At 28.8% G+C, this 13,003-nt stretch overlaps 1 protein-coding gene across 1 annotated transcript; it reads right to left on the reverse strand.

The window, feature by feature from the left end:
* Positions 1-7,692: 7,692 nt before the first annotated feature.
* LOC111628009 (MPN domain-containing protein-like) lies at positions 7,693-11,201 on the reverse strand. The gene is made up of 6 exons (XM_023371725.1): positions 11,129-11,201; positions 9,864-9,940; positions 9,619-9,790; positions 8,559-8,629; positions 8,389-8,478; positions 7,693-8,287 (listed from the first exon to the last, which is right to left on the reverse strand). Exons 2-6 carry the CDS (start codon positions 9,876-9,878, stop codon positions 8,075-8,077), a joined length of 561 nt encoding a protein of 186 aa, XP_023227493.1. The 5' UTR covers positions 9,879-9,940; positions 11,129-11,201; the 3' UTR covers positions 7,693-8,074.
* Positions 11,202-13,003: the final 1,802 nt, after the last annotated feature.

Here is a 13,003-nt window from a genome sequence, read left to right on the forward strand (position 1 = left end):
TAGCCAGATTATATGTAATTATAATACTGTACAATATCTGATGGTCAATAAAGTTCAGAAAATCAGAACTGATATCAGCAGATTGAAAAACAAATTTTACAACTGAGGAAATACAGTAAATAAAACTTAAAATGCATTACTTTTAATCCATTTTTACTTGTCCAAAATAACAATTGGCAGTCATCATTATTCATAATGACTGCCGATTGTTTTTTTTTGAATAAGCAAGTCACATGGTGAGTATGATGCTTACTGTACCACATGCATCGTCAGTTTTAAAGTGAAATGTAATTGATGTTCAAACCATTTACAAGATTTTGGAATTCCTTTGTATGTTCTATGTTCAAAACCAATAGAATTTGGTCTGTCGGTAAAACATAACAGGTCTCAAAAAACATTTAATCAAAAATAAATACATTGACTCTGAGTTATGTAGTAGTTCTTTGAGTTGATAGTTACAAGTATAGTTGGTGCAATGTGAGATTGCACTTGGTCAATAATAACTGCCTATTTTAGGAGAGAGAAGGTGACAGGATGGGATAGTTCTGTGGTAATTTTGCTACATATGTTCATATTTTGCTGTAAAGTTTATCAGTTGTAACACATCATTTTTTCTCAAAAAGAGCTTTTGTGTAAACGAGAGTAAACCCTCTGTAGCCTCAATGATAATTGGAAAAGTGAGGGGCGATCTACAGATTAATAATCAGCCACACATATCTTTACTTTGATAAAGACTGTTTTCTGGAGGGTCTTGGGATATGGGATTTGAGTTCCAAGCAAGTTCAATGGAGTCCTATAAAGAGATTTAAAAACAACCAGTAAGAAAAATTTTGACATGGAGAGAACTATCCCATCCTGTCATACTCTCTCCCATAAAATAGACACAGTTAATATTGACTAAATGCAATCTCTCATTGTGCCAAATATAAGTGATTTATCTTTTCTGTCGCAATTCAATGTTCTGATCACAATTTGCAAAATAACTTCTATAGTTTCAAAGAGTTTATTTACAAATATAAACATAAACACAAATATTAAAATAAAGCAATTTTATTGAAATCATAAAATTATATATTATTTTGTATTATAAGATTAATAAATGAAAAATATTTTGTAAACTATGTATGTTAATTCTAAATTTTAAATTGTTCAAAATCTCATCTTATTATAGCCTTTTTATAATTTAGCCTAGGCCCTATTGTTCCAGTAAACCAAATTTTTTTATAATATGATTTATACTTACATTCTGGATATGTCTAGAGGATATTCTGGATTTATACATTCTGGATAATCTTCTTAGTTTGCGACGACAGTTTGGAGAAGTGCTTTCAGCATGACAATGCTCCTGATCACAAAATATATGAAAGAACAGTTTAGTGAGATGAATATGAAATTTGACTGGTTACTTTTCTGGCTCTGTTATATATGTAACAGAGAGAGAATATGATAATCGGTCAAAAAAATGACCCTGAGGTTTTTACATTTTTGGACTCTGGACCTTGAAATGTCGAGAAATGCAAAATAAATTTGAAGTTTTTATTCTATACATATGGATATTAGTATGTGGGGAGAGGCACAATTTTGTTCATCCTCTTTGAAGCTTAGTAACTTGTGTGCTTTTTGTCAAAACTTTCTGAAACTTGGCAGGGAGGTTTGTGTATTAGAAAGATCAATACTATTAAATTTTGGGGGTTAAAGGTTGGCAGGATGAGAAGACAAAGGGGGTTTGTGTGTCATATCTTGAGTATAGTAAGACCCCACTTAATGCAGGGGATGTGTTCCTAGACAACAAAGTGCTAAATGAAACAGCATTAAATGAGATCATTTTAACTTAGACTAAATAGGGATAGGGGAACACGTGACTGAAAATAAAAAAATTTTACTTTAATTTTAAGTTATATTATTATACAAATTAGTATAAAAATATGTTAAATAACACAAACATATATTATTATACATTTCTGTGTATATATAATTAGTTCATTTTTTGTGACAAAGGTCCTGACTTTTCTGAAATTCTTGTTTTTTGCAATAAAGTCGTGAAGTTTCATTTGTTGCTTTTTTGTTTCCTTAAGCAAATGTCGGTAGCAGAAGATTGCATCCAAAATGCCTTGTTTTGCTTTTGCACTCCTTTCAAAATTTGGATCATTCACTACAATTTGATCAATGATTTTGGTTATCTTACCAAACTTTTACTAAGGAAATCTGCAGAGAAATTGTTTTGGTTCATCATTTTCAGAATCTCTATTTTCCAGTTCTACATGGATTCCTTGTTCTACCAGTTCTTGAAGGTCATCATTGATAAGACTCTCACCAGAAACCTGCAATAACTCTTCAATATCCTGTTCGTCTACATCTTCTAGTCCTGCTGTATTGATTAGGTTGAGTTTGATCAACCTAACAATACAGCAATAGGCTCTTCTTCTTGAGAATTCTTGGATACCTTCAGTCATAATTTCTTCCACACTTCGTTCGTGCATTTATCAGTCAATTCCTGCCAAACGAAGCCGATATTGCCTATGGCATCTATGATGTTCTATTTTTTCCAAAATTGTACCAAACAAACATAGATTTAAAGAAAGTACACCTTTTTGCCACATTTTTCTGATTTGTTCATGTTCGTAAATAATCATATTATATACGAATCAATAAAATGCCGCGATAATTTAAATTGGCGTAAATTTTGAGCTTTGACTTCAAGCAGAGAGCGTTATATTGAATCAGCAGTAAGCGATGCAGCGTTAAGCGGTGTCTTACTGTATAAGCTTTTTTATTTAAATAAAATATCCTAACAGATGGCACCACTAAAATTTTAAATGTTACCAAGAAAGTTAAGCAACCTGTTGCTGGATTTTCTCTATGAAGTCTTTATTATTCCTTTAAAAATCAATGTAAAAGAAGATTTAAATATTACTCACAAAATCAAACATCCAGCTCATAGATCAAAAAGTTATCCCTAGCTTGGAGGATATTATTTGAAATTTATTATGATTTTTACATTCCAGTGAAACCATGTGACTGCCAACTGCCAATCAGACATCATTCTTTTCATATTTTAGCACACAAAACATTCCATTTCTCTTTCCATTTCCAAATTTGTTGCTCAAGGCAATTGAAAATATTCATTTTCCTTTCACTTTCTGATCTACAATCTGGATTTTTGAGTTTTGTGAGTGATATTTAAACTTTTCATCCAGTATACAGTGTTTATTATTTAAAAGATTTTAAAATGATAATTATTTTTAAATTATTTCTCCTAATATTGGATTTAACAGATAAAATAACATTATAAATTTAAGAAATTTTATAATAATTTTTCTACTGCTATTTCAGAAATTATAGAATGTTTATATTTATGACAAATAATTAGTAAAATTTTCTGACGTTTCATTCAGTAATTTCGTATAATTTTATTTTTTTATTGTATCAGTCCGATGAAAATGTTAAAAAATAATTTAATTAGAAAATTAGTTAAATGAAATTTATGATAGACAAAAGGAGTTTAGTCTGGAGTTTCTCAACCATTTTTGCTTGTCCACTCCTTTCCAAAATTAGATTTAATAAGTCAACCCCTTTCTGTATTGATACAAAGCAGGATAAAATAAAAACAAATCAAATAATTATCATTGATTAAACATAAATAAAAATCTAAAATGTGTTTTTTACATTATTAAAATTTAATATTATTTTGAATATTGAGCTACAATATATCTGATTAATTATTAAGATACTAAATAATCTGGACTGGAGAAAAGAGGTTAAACTTCTATCTCATGTTAAATTTAATCATTAGAAATAAATTAATCTTATAATATAATCGAGATTGGCTGATAATAATAATAATAATAATAATAATAATAATAATGTAGCAAGTATAGTACACCAAGAGCTTGCAAAGAAACACAAATTGGCAGACATCCACGAACCATACTACAAGTATATTCCACAAACAGTATTGGAAAACAACACGCACAAAATGTATTACGACAGAGCCATAATCACAGATAAAACAATTTACCACAACAGACCAGACATCACACTCATTGACAAACACAATAAAATCACATACATTATAGACATAGCCATTCCAAACACTCACAATGTACAAAACACATGCACTGAAAAAATTAGCAAGTACACAGAACTCGCCCAGGAAATAAGGCATCTGTGGAGGATGGATAGGGTGCTTATTGTACCTGTCGTTCTCTCCTGTACAGGTGTGATACCACACACGCTACACAAAAGCCTGGGAACATTACAATTGAGTAGAAATACATACATCACACTACAGAAGACCACTATATTGAACACATGCCATATTGTTAGGAAATTCCTTAATACTGACACTGACACTGACACACACATTTAATTTTAGTTTTGTTTTGGTTGCTATGCCTTGACTCTGGTCCGGCATAGTACTCAGCCACCGGTGTGTACCGAGTATAACCCACTAAACCCAACACATAATAATAATAATAATAATAATCAGTGCAGAGCCCAAACGATTAGAGTGAAAGTTGAAATTTGGTATACAGTTAGAGTACGTCATGAGAACATACACTAAAAAGGGATTTTTCAAAATTTACCCCCGCCAGGAGAGGGACAGGATTAAGGCTTACCGTGAAGAACTCAGTTTCTACGATACTATTTTAGATGCAGTTTTTTGCATTTTTCATTGCGTTTTAATAGAGTATGCCACGAGAATGCACATTAAGAAAATTTAGAAAAATCCCTTTTAAGAAGGGATTTTTCTAAATTCCCACCATGGGGGAGAGAGAGAGTGTTAAGGATTACCCCAAAGAACTTCAGCTTCTACTGTACTATTTCAGATGCGTTTTTTGCATTTATATGGGAAATCAAATATATTTTTAGACCTTTCTAAAAATTCTCAACGATATTTAGTGTTCCATTGTATATAAAGTTGACATGGGGAGCTCATGCATATAAGTTCGCTTTATTCGAACTCTTCGTCTTAATGTTCGATTTTATATTTATGAATGATTCTGGAAGATCCAGCTTATTTTTTTGAATTCATTAAACCTGAAGAATAACCCAGAAAGAGTTATGAAAACATTTATTATTTATCACTTAGTGGTACTATGCAGTGAGTCTTATTTATCATTATCCTAGTGTGATAAGCAGATATCTAAAAATTCTCTAATTAGTCTCAGAAGAGGGACCTAATTCTTGCACTTGGTGAAAACGGGTAAGATTGGCTATAATCTAATAATCTTAATCTTTGCTATCATTACTTTTTGTCCAAGCAACATCAGGCTCATCTGCTAGTTTAGAATATTTTAGAAGAAAAACAGATTCAGAGTGAAACTCAAACTTGCAACTCCTGCTCACCATGTAGATCCGTTACCACTTATCTACCTGATCGTTTAATCTTCACTTCTAGAACAATACTAATCACTCACCGTGCCAAATGGGGATGATTATGCATACACAGTTTAAGATTTAGCTTTTACCCCAGCATAATATACAGTAAAATCTCCTTAAGTTGAAGTTCAAACTTATCCAGCATTAACTCAAAGTTGTCCCTTGTACAGTATATAGGGTTTCCATATAATACAGTCTGATTAAGTTGGTACTTTTAACTCAAACCAATTTTTCCATGTAATCTTCCACCCTTTCACAGATCTGTAATCTTCCATTCTCTCATATATTACATGTGAATACAGACAATTAAGATAAACAAACACTATGACTCTACCACACACATCACCATGCCATTACAATCATCTATCAACATCCTTCTACTGATACAATATGCTTAGTGTTCTGTCTGGGACACAAAGGTGTGCCTTGGCAATGCACTGAAGTACCATAAACTGAAACAATTTTGTAATAAATTCTGTGAGCAGACTCGATAATGTAAAATTTATGGCCACAGAAAAATTTGAGAAAATTGGATATTAAACTCATTAATTCAAAACTAACATGGGATTTTTTTTTACCTCTTAAACTTTAACTTACAGGTTTTACTGTATTACAAATTTGATTTTATATGTAATTAAAGATAGTTTACAGTTTATTTTAATTATTTTTAAATGTAATAAAAATGATTTTGTCCATTAATCCCTGAACAACCTCTAGCAATTTATCAACTGATATAATGACCCCTAAGAAGGTTGCTAGCAATGAAGTTGAGAATATCTGGTTTGGTCTAAAGAATTCTTGATGCAGATAGTAATGTTTCAAGAACAATTATTTTTTTTATATTACTTCACAAAATAAAGTGTAATTTACACCGGACATGAAGGGTGCAAAAGCAGAGAGAGCGAACAAAGCAACGAAGCAAGCAAAGCAAATTTTGCCCACACTGCAAGTGGTGATAAGTATAGTCACAAGTTGTAGTTTTGCACTTTTACCAATGGATGGCATTTTAAAAAAATTCCATATATACTGAAGTTGCCACATTAATGTTCTTTTCATTTACTGTGTTGTGTAGGTTCATCAAAATTAAATTAAGATATCAGTATTATTTTCAACATGGATCTTTTCAATTATTGTGTGCCATTTTCATTGATTTGTGCCTGCCAACATATCCTAATTGTCACATATTCCCATTGGCAGACATGAAAATCTTTAACTCCTTCATGAGCTTATGTATGCTAACATTTCATCAATAGCTCTTTTTGCTTCGTTACATTTTGCACCCTTTACATCCTGTGCAAATCATGCTTAAATACCTTATATATTGAAAATTACTGATTGCTTTGCTTACATAAAATGCTAATTTGATATAATGATGACGTATAACTATTGCAGTAATGAGTTTATTTTAATACACGATTTGATCTTAATTAATCGCCAAAGACAAATATCTCTTACTAAATATAAAATTTTATATTTAGTAAGAGATATTTATTAACCACTCTTTTGGCACATAAGAAAGATGACAAAAGATTTTCTTTCATTTCCAAATCACAAAACAAAATACTATCACATTTATTTAACAAACAGTCTCAAATTCTCCGAGCATTTTTACATAATTGGAATGCCAGATGCAAACTGATCCACTTATGAGTACAATGTCACAGTATTTACAAGAAATAATTTGAAATTGTTCTATAGTTTATTACTGTTTCGTTTACAATTCATTAAATTTAAATAATTAAGGTTACAACATAATTAAAATTATGAATCTTTACTTTAAAAAAAAATAATAATAATATATTGCACAATTTTAAATTCCTATTAATTAAATTAATCAGAAAAATAAATCACAGATTGTTTATCACATTTAATAATTAATGAATATTTATCACAAATTTTGGATATATTCAATAAAGTCAGATTGGCACATATTCTTTAAAAAATGTATTCGAAATTTCTTATATCAAAAACTTTATTTTCTAACTCGAAATATAACTAACTCAAAAATATATGCACTATAAAAAGTCAGTTTAAGTTTTAAAAAAGTATAAAAATTACTACCCTGCAATCAACTGCACATTTAAGTAGATAAACAGTTAAGCCCTAATCGCACTTAACTGTCGTCATGTTCGTTTCACTTACGTCAATCAATCAAATCATTTTGATTTTGAAAAATACAAATAAAAAATAATAAACAATTATCATACATATTTGAATTTTTAAAAATATAAAACTCTTATAGTAAAGTTTTTAATTACTTTACAAAATATGCAAAAAATTATCATGAAATTAAATAAATAAAATTTATATTGAAGAATTTCTTTGGATAAAGACAATTAAATAATTATATATCCAAAATTTTATTGATAAAAATATGATAATGTATTAAATAAATTAAATAAATTTCACTTTCAATAACAATTTGTCTTGTCTTTCTGCGCTCGAAGGTATCAAAATTACAATTCGTTACGAACATATATCTTTGATCTCCGAGAGGTAGAAAGAAAAATAGGAATGTATCAATACTTGTTTTCATCCTTAACGAATGCAGTCCTCTAAATAATATAGCTAAACTTACTTGATTTTACAAGTAAACATTATATAGTTATCACATTTACTTTGCATTATTGTGCCTTTTCTTCATAAGATATTGCACACAGAATATAATATTCACAAATACACTTTATCCACACTATGCAGAGACTAATCCCTTTAGGAAACTCCAAAAATGCGTTACAGCTTGCATTTGAGCTATTGACTGATTTCCGGAAACTTGTAAATCCCTAGGAAGTTTGGTAGATAGAGATGATCTTAGTTTTTCCCAGTATGTTATTCCATTCTGACAATAATTGTGAGAGAAATTAATAGCATCGGGAGCACCTCTGTAGAAGTCTGCTAACAAACGCTGAAATAAAATATAATCAAATCTTACTAGAATAACAACAATTACCATAAATTAATTGGTATAAAAAATCTAAAATTCTGAAGAAAAAAGTTTTATCTTACAAGTTCTGTCAACAGATCCTGTGTTAAAAATGAATCTTGAGCTACCGTGTATATCATTTCCATTGGACGTCCGTATTCATGAGGACGATGCTAGAAATTATTTATAAACTATACCCATCTCTTGGTAATTCAACTTAATCGATTAAGTTGATTAAAAAAGTTAAACTTACTTCAGGTGGTGGCATAACCCAATAAGCAAGATATTCTGCTTCTAAGAGGGATTTAGTCATATTATATGGTGCTATAATAATATGTATATTTATATTAGTCAACATAATAATCAATTACCTATAGAAACACTTATAAACATAAAAAATTATTATCTTTATATATAAAGTTTTTATTATACACTACTTAATAACATTTGCATATATGACAGAGGTCCCATAAAATTTTAATAAGCTGAAAATTTATAGTTGACTGTACTTTTTCTATGTTTAGATATATAAATAATTATATTGCGTCACAATTGTATTACATATAACTTATACAAATAGTATCACATAGGTATGTCTAACTACTGTTCTTTCTATAATGTTTACTTAATGACATTTCTTGATGTATCACCACCATTAAGTGACACAATGATAAGTATTAATATATCTAAACATAGAAAAGATACAAGCTGCTACAAAAAAATTTTTCAATTAGATTTTAATCTTATGAAGCTCCATTGTACATGCATCCTATCATTAAGTAGCACAACCTGTATATATTTCTGTATTGTAATAAATAAATTTATATAATCATTTACATTCTTCTACACTAAATTTACATGATAAATGTGAAAGATTAGAATGCAACTGTCTACTGTTTTGTCTTCTCAAGAAACAAGAAGCTTAATCCAGAAAGGTTTATCCAACAATACTATATTATAATACATTCCTCAATAATTTTTATAAGCCACAATTTACATAAACATACTAAATAGCTACATATTCATATTCTCATATTTTGTAATTATTTCTTTGCATTATTGTGACTTTTCTTCATAAGATATTACACACAGAATGTAATATTCATAAATACAGTTTATCCACACTATGCAGAGACTAATCCCTTTAGAAAACTCCAAAAAGCTTAATTTTGAAGATAGCTACATATTCATATTCTCATATTTTTTAATTATTTCTATATAATTCCTACTTAAATTATCAAAATGATAAAATAATTGCACACAATAGGAATTCAATCATGCTTAACAATGAACTTAATAAGAAGTTTGCTCACAGCATATAAATCCTAGACAAGGAGTGTAAGTTGAATCATTTTCGCCTTTCATTATAATTTGATACTCCATCTGACTATCAACATCTTTAACTGTTGGTTGCACTGAGCACGTCGGGTGACTGTGATACCATCCAACTACAGTCAAATGTCTTTGTTCCAATCCTTGACGAATCTATGTTAAAATATGACTGTTTAAATTTTATTTTCCATCTAAAAATAATGTACATTTGTATTAAAAATTGTACCTCTTCTTCAACCATAGCTGAAGTATCTTTATCTCCTAACTGAGATCTGCATGGAAATGCTTGCAGGATGGCAAGATCTGAAAAAATAATAATGCAATACTTTAAATTGTTTTAAAAATCCAGCAACAAGTTGCTTAACTTTCCCGGCAGCATTTAAACTGCATGTTTGACTCCATCTGTTATGATATTTATTAAAAAACTTTTATATTTTTAATTATTATAAAATAGCAAAAAGCTTAATTTTGAAGGTAGGGATGAATTTTATAAAAAACTGTAAATGCTAATAATGAGTAAAATTGTCATTAAGTTTGACCCTATTCGAGAAACAACACACGAGACACTTTATCTCCCTACTCCCTTGACCTTTACCCCAAAATTTAATTGCATTAATATCCTAACACACAAATCTCTTTGCAAAATTCAGAAAGTTTCGACAAACAACATAGGAGTTAAGGTTCAAAGAGAGTAAACAAAATTGTGCCCCCCCACACACACAAACTAAATAACATCCATACAAAAAGAAAAATCCCCAAATTTTTTTTTTGCATTTCTCAATGTTTCAAGGTGTCCTGAGCCCAAAAATGTAAAAATCTGGGTCATCATATTTTGACTAATTGCCATACTTTCCCTCTGTTATGTACAACAGCTGGAAAAGCAAAATTTTCCATATTTAGCATAAATTTTTCATTTATCAATTTTATCTTTATGTAAGTCATAAAATACATTTCTCATTGAAATAAGATTAAATAATTATTTTTTAAAATGAGTTAAAATACATATAGTATTTTAAAAATTAATAGTTTGAGAATAAAACAAATAAAATTAATTCAGTTATATTATTAAATATATTTTTAAAGACTATAAAGAAAAATAATTCTGCTACAAAGAATAAAAAGTTATACATGAAACTAATCTTTAACGATATTTTAATAGCATCTTGATTATTTTAGATTTAATTATTAAAATGAGGCAACATTTAAAATAATATTAATATGATTTTTCATAACAAACATTTATCACTCAATTTTGTTATAAGTGTACATTTATACACTAAAAATGCATTATCTTCTCACAAAAGTTCTCATAAATATTTCAAAATTTTATAATTTTCTTGTTAATACTTCCAAGTCCAGAATATTTAATATATGTAGTATTTTAAAATTAATTTTTTTTTTAAATTACTGCAAATGCTTTCATTTAGAAAACTTTTTGTATTACAGATTTATATAAGTTTAAATGTCTTTAAATAATTAAAACTAACTTACTGTGTGATGCAATATCCCACGTTCCTCCTAAATATCCGACTACTTCATTTTTAGTTAAGTGACAATGGAAATCCTAAAATATTAACATAAAATGTAAAATTTTCTTTTCATTTTTTCTTAAACAGTAAATTAAATTCTAATTTATTGCATTAATTAGAAAAATCTTAGAATATCCAAATATATTTTATTAGGTACTACAATGTTAATAAATTTATTTATTTATTAACATTTTCAAATTATATACTGACAACTTTTTCAGGTCATTCAATCAATGATAAATAAATTTTACTAAATTATTGTGTGTTCAAATTTAATTAATGCCTAATCTTTTTTGAATAAGTTTATATAGAATACAATAACTTTTATAGTGTAAATCAATAATTTATTAAATTTACTAAAAGCTGGTAAAAATTCTTGCTTAAATTTGCTGGCACTTGAACAGAAGGTTAAGGGAACTATACTTTTCAATTATCTATATATATAAAATTACATGTCCTGACTGACTGACTGATTCATCATCACCCAGAGAAAACTGCCGAACCTAAAGAAGTGAAATTTGGTACAGAATTAGGGTGCATCACGAATATGCACACTAAGAAGAGATTTTCCAAAACTTCCCCCATGGGGGAGAGGGAAAGGATTAAGGCTTGACCTGAAGAACAGCTTTCATTATACTATTTTAGATGCAATTTTTTTGTTTCTAACTGCATTTTAGTAGGGTATGCCATGAGAATGCAGTCTAAAAAGGAATTTTTGGAAATTCCACTGTGGGTGGGAGGAGAGATTAAGGCTTAAAAAGTCTTAGCCCCAAAAGGTATTACCACAAACATGGTTTACAAAGAGGTACTGGGGTAACTGAAACTCTATTTTTCTGTAAATATTTATACTTTAGGGATTTTCAGATAACGTCATTTATGTTTTGAAAAAAAATTAAACTCAGATTTATTGTATCTTGGAATCCTATAATATTTGAAACTTGAATTTAGGTGCATTAGCAGTTCATAGTTTGAAACAAACAAAAATCAGTAATTTTACCAAATTAATAACAACTAATGATTGAGAATCTTAGTGAAATACCGAGGGAGGGTTATTTCTATCAAATTGCAAAAAATCTACGTGGGCGAAGCTGTGGGTAACAGCTAGTACTATAATATAAATTCAGTCTTTTACGAACATTGCACAATAAATAATTGCAATATTAACAAAGAAGAATTAAGGATTTTACACAAAGAGAAAAATTGGTACAATATAAAATTTAAAGACAGTTTTGAAAACATAAAAAGCCAAAAAACTTATATCAATAAAAATTTAAGTATATAGATTCACAAAAATTGGTTAAAAATATTATAAAAATAAAAAAATAAATGAATAAATATATAAAGTGAGAGAAAGAGATTATTTTATTATATAAATGTTTTTAAAAACTTTTTTAACATGCCAACAAGATTAAGGAGAACCTAGTAAACACGAACATCACAAATGTGAGCTAAATGCCGTTCAGTGTAATGTCGGGAAATTTTAACTATACAAATTTTTAACTGTAAATACATGTAATTTTTAAGCAAGATGTATATTAGTTAGCACCTCCTTACAAGATATCTCAAAAGAAAAACTGACAGAAGAGAGACATATGCCCAAAACGCATATCGGCTCAGAAGATATTTCTGAATAATGAGTGATGTCAAAGATTCTTAGTGTCTGTCTACGCACCCAGTAGTGACAGAAAAACAAACTTATATACTATTAATTATTACAAAAAGGCAAAAGACTTAACTCTGAGGATGGAGATGAGTTTTTAAAAATATTGTAAATGGCAATAACAAGTAAAATTTTCATTAAATCTGATCACACTCATAATATGACATGACCCCTCAT

Source organism: Centruroides sculpturatus, unplaced genomic scaffold (assembly GCF_000671375.1).
Source record: "Centruroides sculpturatus isolate CEXI.00-Female unplaced genomic scaffold, Cexi_2.0 scaffold545, whole genome shotgun sequence".
Lineage (NCBI taxonomy): Eukaryota > Metazoa > Arthropoda > Arachnida > Scorpiones > Buthidae > Centruroides > Centruroides sculpturatus.

Coding starts and splice junctions, on each gene's coding strand:
- LOC111628009 (XM_023371725.1), bottom strand. Junction 8,479..8,558: donor GGGTTATGCCACCACCTGAA/GTAAGTTTAACT, acceptor AATAATTTCTAG/CATCGTCCTCATGAATACGG. Junction 8,288..8,388: donor AGGATCTGTTGACAGAACTT/GTAAGATAAAAC, acceptor ATTTTATTTCAG/CGTTTGTTAGCAGACTTCTA.